Source organism: Cloeon dipterum, chromosome 2, assembly GCF_949628265.1.
Source record: "Cloeon dipterum chromosome 2, ieCloDipt1.1, whole genome shotgun sequence".
Taxonomy (NCBI): Eukaryota; Metazoa; Arthropoda; class Insecta; order Ephemeroptera; family Baetidae; genus Cloeon; species Cloeon dipterum.
Window position 1 is genome coordinate 12,857,522 of NC_088787.1, and position 9,997 is coordinate 12,867,518.

General features: G+C 39.1%; 3 protein-coding genes across 3 annotated transcripts; 1 reads left to right on the forward strand and 2 right to left on the reverse strand.

Annotated features, from left to right (window-relative positions):
* The first annotated feature begins 1,473 nt into the window (after positions 1-1,473).
* Positions 1,474-3,753, forward strand: LOC135936461 (dynein regulatory complex subunit 2-like). The gene is made up of 6 exons (XM_065479276.1): positions 1,474-1,610; positions 1,673-1,896; positions 2,319-2,516; positions 2,898-3,086; positions 3,269-3,439; positions 3,493-3,753. The coding sequence occupies exons 3-6, from the start codon at positions 2,322-2,324 to the stop codon at positions 3,712-3,714; spliced, it is 777 nt and encodes a 258-aa protein (XP_065335348.1). The 5' UTR covers positions 1,474-1,610; positions 1,673-1,896; positions 2,319-2,321; the 3' UTR covers positions 3,715-3,753.
* Positions 3,754-4,372: 619 nt separating this feature from the next.
* Positions 4,373-5,246, reverse strand: LOC135936158 (uncharacterized). Its single transcript, XM_065478871.1, has 2 exons — positions 5,129-5,246; positions 4,373-4,839 (listed from the first exon to the last, which is right to left on the reverse strand). Exons 1-2 carry the CDS (start codon positions 5,147-5,149, stop codon positions 4,432-4,434), a joined length of 429 nt encoding a protein of 142 aa, XP_065334943.1. The 5' UTR covers positions 5,150-5,246; the 3' UTR covers positions 4,373-4,431.
* Positions 5,247-6,107: 861 nt separating this feature from the next.
* On the reverse strand, positions 6,108-8,929 carry LOC135936227 (golgin subfamily A member 6-like protein 22). Its single transcript, XM_065478970.1, has 8 exons — positions 8,712-8,929; positions 8,441-8,644; positions 8,208-8,387; positions 7,974-8,150; positions 7,773-7,910; positions 7,561-7,713; positions 7,347-7,457; positions 6,108-6,789 (listed from the first exon to the last, which is right to left on the reverse strand). The coding sequence occupies exons 1-8, from the start codon at positions 8,822-8,824 to the stop codon at positions 6,177-6,179; spliced, it is 1,689 nt and encodes a 562-aa protein (XP_065335042.1). The 5' UTR covers positions 8,825-8,929; the 3' UTR covers positions 6,108-6,176.
* Between the last annotated feature and the right edge of the window lie 1,068 nt (positions 8,930-9,997).

The following is a 9,997-nucleotide window of genomic DNA, read 5'->3' on the forward strand; positions in this document are numbered from 1 at the left end:
TGCTGACTTGCTGAGCAACTCGAGGCATAGAAAGTTTTCAATTTTTGATTTTACGGGCTAAATCAAAGGTGGATAATGGCTCCAAAAAAGAAAGGCAAACAAAACAAGCTCGCGAAAATGAGCGACGAAGAGAGATTGCGGTACATGCAGCACAAAGCGTCGCAAGAGGAAGAGGCGAGGAGGCGAAAACAACAGCTAGTTGCAAATTTTGTCAAGGTAATTCGCAGCGATGCTTTTTTCTTTAGTCCGTGCTTTAAATATTAAATAAATAATCAACATTTTAACAAAAGCAAAAGAAATTTCTCGCTAAACGGCAACTATTTCGACCTGTCAATTTTGCAATGCGCAAAATGCACCACGGTCTCGCGGTGTTTTCAATTTATAATAAAATATAATTCACCAGTTGCATAAACCCTAAGTGTTCGAAGCCGCCAACAGATGGCGCCACCGTAGACTTTCGCTTTTAAGGCACTTCCGCTGCGATTTCAGACTCAATCTAGCTACTGTTTATTCTTCAATTAATTTGCTATTTTTTGACGTGCTGAAAACCAAAATCGGTTGAGCCAATGGCTGTACAATCGCGAAAAACAATTTTTTGAAATAAAAAAATATTTCCCAACGCTTCTCAAAAAAAGCAAATTAATTAAAAAAAAAAACAAAATAGCTAGATTGAGTCTGAAATCGCAGCGAAAATGCCTTAAAACCGCTTAAAACAAAATTTTTAAGAAAGTCTCTGTGGTTGCGCCATCTATTGGCGGCTTCAATAACTAAGGGTTTATGCAACTGGTCAATTACAGGCTGAAATAGCTACTGTTTTTAGCTCTGTCGTTTTCAAATTTTCCAATTTCAGATATTTTACATTGTAAGTAATTAGTTGTTTTCCAACATTAGATAAAACTGAAAAAAGAAGATGCATTCACAAGAATAAACCAAGCTAAATTGCACGAACACTGGAGACACATTTTAAGGAAATCGAAGTGCAAGGAAATCAACGAGGAGCTGCAGGTAAGGAATGTTGCTCTTCAATTGAGGCAGGAAATAGGGTTTGTGTTTCTCAATCGAGTCCAAATTGACAAGATTTTTCAAGGTTCAAAAAAGCAAGAATTGCGATGAGTCAGGCCTCATCCGCAAAGCAATATGCAATAGAAAACGCGTATTATTTCTCTCCAATTTTCTCTTAAAAATGTAAGAGCATGTGTAGTGCATTCTCAGATCAGCGGCTTTGCATATTTTTTTATTTCCGAAAAGTTTGGAATTAAATAAAAGTAAAAAGCTACATTTAAAAAAATATGTACAAGAATATTTCTAAAAATAAAAAATTGGAGCTGCATTACCTTTGTTAGATCTCAGGATTTTCATCCCCTCAAACGTCGAATCGTAAGAGTTTTCTTGAAAGAGCTGAATAATTATGTTGGAATTACGAACTACTAGAATAAATGTAAAAAAATATATTTTTAAATTTAATTTGCAGAGGTTGAAGGAGAATTTCGATTACACGCTGGAGAGAAAGGAAAAGAAAATAAATTCCCTATTAAAAGAGTTAGAAGAGTCGGAGAAGCAGCATTTGATTGTGTTACAGGCACACGTCGAAGATGTCGACAGGAAAATCAGTAGGACCTCGCTCAGTGGATGTGGGTTTGCATTTTATTAACATAACGTGTATACTTCTCAGCATTTGGTGCCAAAAGAGTGGCTGAAAAGTTTGAGAGCTACGAGGGGCAGAGAGAAAAGCTGCTGGAAATATCGAAATCGGAGGCCGAGCAGGAAAAACGACGGAGTGACAAAGCTCTTCAATTTCTAAACGCAGTTCTTTTCGCAACCGAGCGCAACGCAGATTCTATCAAGAAGGGAATCAACGACAGAGCCAATACCAGAAGAACCAATACTATTCATTCAGTAAATATTTAAAAGCCGTAGATTAAATTAATAAAATAGTTGATATGTATTACTTCATCCCTGATAATTTTGTTAAAATTAAATATTAAATTACAAATTATTTTACACGTACTGGTTTGCCAAAAATAAAGCTTAAATCGGATTTTTCTCCTCCTTGTGTTTATAGACGTTGTTGATTTTGTGATCAAAAATCATTCATTAAACTAACAGTAATTAGAAATGACTTTTAAAGCTGTTTTAGCTAACGGATTGATTTTTCCGATGCTGAAATATTGCATTCATGCTCTGAAATTAATTATTTTTTAATTACAATTGGAATTAATATAAGTTTATTTTTAATTAACCGATTTAATCTATGTAGTCCTGTTGCTTGATGCTCTTGCTCTGCGTCCTGCCCTAATTTTCGATTGAATTTTCTTCAGTACATGGAGGAGATTCAAACGCTGCAATTGCGACTACAAAGTCACCACGACCAGATGAAGGAGCAGCTGACGAGCGTCTTTAATGCGTACAACGCGGCCACACTGGACCACAGACGCATGTACGAGGAGATGAAAGACCGTGACGCCGAGAACCTCAAGGTCATCGAGCACCAGTCCGGCGTCATTGCCAATTTACAGGTTCTTTTTTTTAATTTATAAAAAAGAGGCTAAATAGATCGCCCGCTGCTTACGCAATAACACTTTATTCTTCTCCACCCTTTCAATACCCTTCAATTTTGTGTACTAAATTGTAACACGCGACTTTTCTGCGCTGTTCAAAGAAACTGCTTCTTTTATTAGACCTTTTTTATTTTTAGAATTTTTAAACTTTCGCCTTTGTTTAATTTCGCAGAAAGTTCTATGTCTGCACCCATAATTATATATAATCCACTACGCAAGGACAATAATCGTTTAGCTAATTTAAAAGGTCAATTCAACATATAATTTGGTGAAAGGGTTACAAATATCTCAATGCGTTATGAAAAAAGACGGAATAACCCGAGCATTTTGAACTGATAGGTGGACATAGAAAAACTGCAGAGAGTGCTTTCCAACACAGACCTGACGCCGCGCACTCAGAAACTGCAAAATCTGGAGAAAGAGCTGTCCGTCGACTGCTGGAGACAGCGCAAGAGACAGCAGAACGCAACCAAAATCGACGAGATGACCATGAAAAGCATTACGCTCACGGGTCAAAAGGTTGTTGAGGTAAATTCTCCACTGTTGAAATTTCCTTAATTTTTATAACAGGAATAATAAATTCGTCTTGAATGGAGTAAAAATTTTGACTCAAAGTTGGCATAGGTTAATTTAAATTTACTCGTTTTTGAGAAACAAAATAATTTCCTTGTTGAAATAAAATTGTAAATTGAAACCTGTTGTTCATTCAGCACCTCGAAAAACTCGTGCGCAAAGGAGAAAGCATTTTAAAGCTGTCCAATATTTGCTATAAATTGGAAACAGAGGAGGAACGGACCATAGTCGGGGAAAAGCCCAGCGTGTTCATCGAGGACGAAGAAGAGCTGGTCGACACCGAGCTGGAGGCTGGAGAAAATTTCATGGTTTTCTATTATTTCCATTTTCTGTTATAATTCTTATTGAAATTTCTTCTCAGGTCGACGATCCATCGCTGGAAGTGTTTTGGAGACGACACTGCAAGGTCTTGTTGAGCAGGGTGGCACTAAGAATGCACCAGGAGTCACTCACGGGCGAAAATAACAAAATGCGCAACTCGCTGAAGCATTACTTGACTGGCGCCTCGCTCGCCTCCTCGAGCCAACTAATGCTGTCCAAACAGATCAGAGGACGCAGAATTCCAGTTGGCACCCAAGATTGACACGTCTCAAGGGCCGCGGATTGAAATCAAATTTTGTTTCCAAAACAGTCTAAGGGTGGAAAATAAAGTTAAGAAATTTTATAAAATTTACTATGGTCTGCATTTTTTGAAGAACTAAAGTTGCGCTTATTGATTTTTTTAAACCTTACAACTAACCAGCCCGTTGGCTCGCATTGTTAAGGCACTCTCAGGAGTGTCAAAGCAATGAGAGGTATTTGAGCAGTTCGGAGATCTAATACTGGCTAACCAATGTCAGAGATGGCAAAAAGTGGTTAGTTTAGTGACTCGAAATGCTCAAATTGCTCAACGGGCTGGGAGGCAACTCGCTACTTGCTGGTTTGCACCTTTCCAGCATGCGTGATTTGGCTTCACGGGACGAATGTCTAGCGTTTCAAAAAAAAGTCCTCGGTGCGGAGGCAAGTGGCCCTTGAGTGGGCTGGGTCCCTGTGCGGCCTGGTGCGCCCATGTTATCCGTTCGCGGTGTTATTGGGACCCGGGTTTCAGCATTCGTGCTAGTACAGTGCGCGCCCTTCCCGGTCCTCCTGTCCTCGGACAGGGATAAAAAAAGCAAAAAAAACTTTGATTAGCATAAATATTTTTTTTAAATCAATCAGTGTATAAAATATGGGTTGATAGCGCTGGCTAAATTAAATTCAAATTACTGCAGCAATTAAGCCATTTATAATTTTATTCATAATTATAGTTTCAATCTCTCAGTTAAAAAATGCTGCCCAACCCTTTGAACACGCCTCCGACGGTCTTTCCGACGCCTTTGCCGACGTTGCCGACAGTCTTAGCGGCGCCGCCGACCACGGCCCCGACCACGACGACCGGTGCGGAGACGACGCCGGCCACTGGGTGCACTTCGCCGCTGGAGACGCTCGCCTTGAGCTGGCCGACCGCTTTGACGGGACCGACGACCGTGTCCTTGAGCCCGTCCACGAGGCCGACGCCCGTTTCGCCGACGCCAACGGCCACGTTGCTGACCGTCCTGCCGGCGCCGAAAGCCACGTTCTGCGCTGTCTTGCCCACGTACCGTCCAGCGGCGCCGACTGGCGTCACCGAACCTGCCGCCAGCCGCTCGTTGACGTCCTTGAAGTCGGACGAAATTCCGTTTGGCGAATCCTATAAAGGCATTGGTTAAAATTACCTGGTGAAAAGGGAGTAGGAGCATTGAAAAAGGATGTAATGGAGATAAAACGCACGAATTAAAACCTGAAAATTTAGTTCAGCAATTTGTTTTCGTGCTAATACTTTAAAAGCAATTTTTTTCTTATTTCCTCAAAGATTTGAGTGGCTTGAATATTTATTACTGTCCGATATAAATGGGGTACCGCATACAGAGTGTCGTAAAAGTGATGAGAAAACGATCCAGGCAAAGAGGATTTTTTATGATAGTGTTTAGCAAACTTACCAATTTCAAATTAGGAAGCATATTGTCCAATCTTTTCACTGCTCTGTGCTTTTTAATCTACTAAACTCACAGTCAGAGAAGGCGTACTGATACTGATAAACAAAAGCACTAGAGATTATTAATTGACCGCATCTTATTAATATGCCGATAAGCGCGGCAGGTGGAAAGGTGGGTCAATTTTCTACTGCTATAATTCTTCTTTTCACGCCTGCGCTTTCCCAGCGCCTCGTCACTTAAGCGCCAATTCGCCAGGTGCGTAACCCATTCGTTAGTGTTCAAAGCCGCCAACAGATGGCGCCACAGTATGCTTTTAATTTTTTAGGTACTTGCGCTGTGATTTCAGACTCACAATCAGTCCTTCCACTGTGCATTCTTCACTTTTGATATTGTATGGTATGGTAATGTACATAGTGGCCATAAATATAATAAGGTTTCTTAATAAGTTGCTGAAATTTGGAAATCTCAATGTTTTGTAGCAGAAAACAATCGGTACGCTTTACACATCATTTCATATTAATTAATGCATTTAATATCTTCTGCGTGTCCCTTAATTTTACTATTCACAAACGGAAATGAAATAAAATTTTATTTCTTTTAATCAATGTAAATTGGATGGAATTGAAAACCATTAACTTTTGTAACTATCACTTGATTTTATTAAAAACTTTTTTCACGTTCGTATTTAAAAATAGAATTTGGTTTATAATGAATGATGAATAATAATATTTTGCAATTTACTATAATTTTGTAGCTATAATGTTATTGTATATATAATATTAAACCAGATTTTACCAGCGTAAATAGATCTTCTGCGCTGTCAAAATCGAAAAAATCTCATTAAGACCAAAATTAATAAAAATGAGAGCATATATACAAATAAGAGTTAAACATTTAATATAGAATATATACACAGAAAATAAATTATTGGAAATTTTGAGGATTAAAAATTAAAAACCTCTCATGCTTCTGGGCTATAGGATCGCTCCATTCATCGTAAATGCTGACCTGATTTTCTATGACGAGAGGTGGAGTCGGAAGGTTTTGATCGTTATGATACTGATTGTGAGAAATTTAAATCGATCCCAACGACCATTTTCAATCTATCTTCGCTTGTTTTGAGTTGGATGCGCCCCACGCCATCCTTCTTGACCTCAGCAGCTTTCTTTTCCTTTTGCCTTTTTTTCAGCTGCTCGATCTCGCTCTTCAGGTTGCGTATGTGGCTGTTGAGCTTCTTTATTTCCTCATCCTGCTCCTCCAATTCGGCAGTGTGTTCCTTGCAGTTTATCCTTTTCTGCTTGATCTTGCTCTTCAGGTCGATTATAAGGTCGTTGAGCTTCTTTATCTCCTCATCCTGCTCCTCCAATTCGGCAATGTGTTCCTCGCAGTTCACCGTTTTCTTCTTGATCTTGCTCTTCAGGTCGATTATAAGGTCGTTGAGCTTCTTCATCTCCTCATCCTGCTTCTCCAATTCGGCAGTGTGTTCCTTGCAGTTTATCCTTTTCTGCTTGATCTTGCTCTTCAGGTCGATTATAAGGTCGTTGAGCTTCTTTATCTCCTCATCCTTCTCCTCCAATTCGGCAATGTGTTCCTCGCATTTTACCGTTTTCTTCTTAACGATTCTCTCGAGGTTTGAAACCGTTTCCCGGGATGCGACCAGATCACTGAATTAACATATCAAAATGGAAAAAATTAATACTTCTTCATGGCTCCGTCATATCAAAAGGTTTAAAGCAAATTTCTTTCACACAGAAAAAGAGAATTGGACATATTAATTTGTAATCTTTGTGGTAAATATTGTAATGACTCGTAATGAATTCTCTCTAAAATAACAGATATATAGGTTTCAGTTTTGCGTACGCTTTTGATTTTGCTGACGAGGATAATCTCTTAGGTTTTGACGTTTTTTAGTTTCTGGCCAAACCAGCTGCCGGTAAAAAGGGTCGAAAATTGAAAAGTGCAGAGAGGAAAATTTTTCCGACCTTTCGGGCAGTTAAAAACAAACTTCGCGTTTAAAATATTGTCAGCTGCGCCAGCCGCCGGTGAGAATGGCCAGGCGCCGCCTTAAATCTTGCGGTTGAGACATCTAAAATAGTTTTACTTAATTTAGCTGAAATATTTCGCTTGCAAACACAATTTAATGAAACGAGACATATCGTTTTGCTAATCATTTTTGAGGTTTCGGAAATTTAAAAAAAATCACTATAGCAGGAATCCTCACCTTCTCAAATTGCGGCACAAGGCAAACATAAAGTCGATGTGGTGAGGTTGAGCGGTTTTCTTCAGAATCTCAATTCGTTGCGCTTCTGATCCATTCAAAAATTTGGGTACGCTGCAGAAACACATTTTGTCGTGTTAGAATGATTGCAGAAATAAAATTGGCATTTAAACATAGTCAATTGATTTCCAGTTGGATTTAGATAGTATTTAATTACTTATTTCTCCAGTGTAAGGTTTCTTGTTCAGCTTTTTCCTTTTCTACCCTGGTAGCATGAAGTTCGTCTTCAAGGTTCTTCACCTGCTCCTCCAGGAGAGAGTTGCGACTGGTCAGTTGGCTCATCTCATTGCTCATCTTCTCCTTGGCGCACCTGCGGTTGGCGAGGATTTGTTGTTTAAACAATTTACTTTCATGCTTGAGGCAATTTACCCTAATTTTTCTAAATCAGAGCTCAACTTTTGTTCAGTCTTTTCTTTTTCCCTTCTTGTGGCATCAAGTTCGTCTTTGAGGAGAGTGTTGCGACTGGTCAGTTTGCTCATCTCATTGCTCATCTTCTCTTTGGCGCACCTGAGATTATTGCAGGCAGATGTGTTGCATAAAATATTTACTTTAATGTTGAAAGAAACTCACTTTAATTTTACGAAGTCAGATCTCAATTTGTTGAGCCCTTGTTCAGTCTTTTCTTTTTTTCTTCTTGTAGCATCAAGATCGTCTTGGAGGTTCTTCAGCAGTTCCACTTGCTCCTTCAGGAGAGTGTTGCGACTGGTCAGTTTGATCATCTCATCACTCATCTTCTCTTTAATGCACCTGAGATCGCAGGTATATTAGAGAATGGACTTTAATGCTTAAATATAAGCAGCTCACTTTAATTCTTTGAAGTCCAAGTTCAACTGGTCGAACTCTTGGTGAGCCTTTTCCTTTGCTCTCACAGTGACCTGTAGTTCCTTTTCAACATTCTTCAGCAGTTTAACGTGCTGCTTCTCGAGAAGAGAGATGTGGCTAGTCTGCCGACTAATCTCAGCGCTCATCTCCTCGTTGTTAGACCTTAAAACAGTGGATTTTTATAAATTTGCTTTAATGGGCTTAAGGTGGCTAACTTTAGTTCTTGGATTTGCTTCCTGAGAGCAGCTTGGCTCTCGTCGTGCGATTTGGTCAGCTTGCGGATATCCGAATTCAGGTCATTGATGGTCTGCACCAGCTGACTTGAATCCTGCTGCGTCCCTTGTTCGCTTAAATCCGGAAAGAGTTTTAAACTGTTTTTTGCGGTAGTTGGGTTGCGGCAATATGGATAAGGCTGCGTTCTGAAATTTAATAAATTAACTCTTAATTTTAGAATTGAACTGATTTGCGGGAAATTCGGTTACATACTTGCTTAACCACTGCAAGGTGCAGGTCTTGTGATACATGGGGCCACCCGGGAGAAAGAAAGTGTCTGAGGAGCCGTCGCAGAAAGACAGACAAATGGAACACGAGAACGCCATTGTGATGTGGTGCGTGTTGGCCAACTCTAGAATTGGATTACATGCAGTGTGTAAGAACAAATTCTTGTAGCATATATTAGTTCATTATTTCATATGAAACCTCTAAATGTGCTGACTCAATTGGCGTCCTATAGTGGCTACCCCAAAATTTTGTCTATATGGCAATATAACATTCCGTCTTTATTTATTGATTCCTCTAATATAATATTAAACATCTTAAACATAAAAAAGAGAAAAGGCACTTGAAAAAGCGATCAGGTCGCTAAAACCTAAAACTTTATGGTTCTTATAATTATATGACCAATCCGGCACTAAAATCTATGCTAATTAAGTATAGGAATTTCACCTGTACCTGTTGACAGCAAATTTACAGACAGAAACCACCAAATTTCAAACGAAATTGGAGATGATCGGAAAAAAGGAAAAAATAAGGAGCTGCATGACTATCACAACATGTGGCGTGTAGCGCAGGTCAGTGTTGGTGAGCGTTTATTCAACTTTCTGTAAGCTACTCAGGAGAGCATACCTCAGGAGTTAAAAAATATAAGTAGTTACTCATAATACTTGTAGAGATTGCTGTAAATTCAAAGAGCAATCAATATTGAACTATATATTTACTACCAAATTTTAATTGCTACAAAAGGAGAGAGGAAGTAGGGCTGGATAAAATTTAACAAATTTGAAAACTCAAGTTAACTCCTTTCTATACACTGCTCAAGCAACTAGGAAATTACACGCCCATTTATCTATTTCTTCAGCGCAAGTGAAGCGTGTACCAAAAACACGCAACCGCATTTTACCGACACCCCGCACCCGCGGGTTTTTTAAACGGGAAACTTCATATTATAAATTTGGCAATTCGCCAGTTGCATATTAAGCCCTTAGTGTTCGAAGCCGCCACTAGATGGCGCCACCGTATACTTTCGTAATAAATTTAATTTTAAGGCACTTCCGCTCCGATTAAAGACTCAATGCTGCCACTTTTAAATATTCACTTAAAATATTTTCTTTTGACGAGCTAAAAACCAAAATCAGTGCAGCCATTCGCCGTAGAAACGTCGCAAAATATTTTAAATTTATAAAATAGTTTTTCACGGTTCTACACCGATTAGCTATTAGCGGTTATATTGGTCTTCAGCACGTTAAAAGAAAAAATGTTAAGTGAAGAATGCA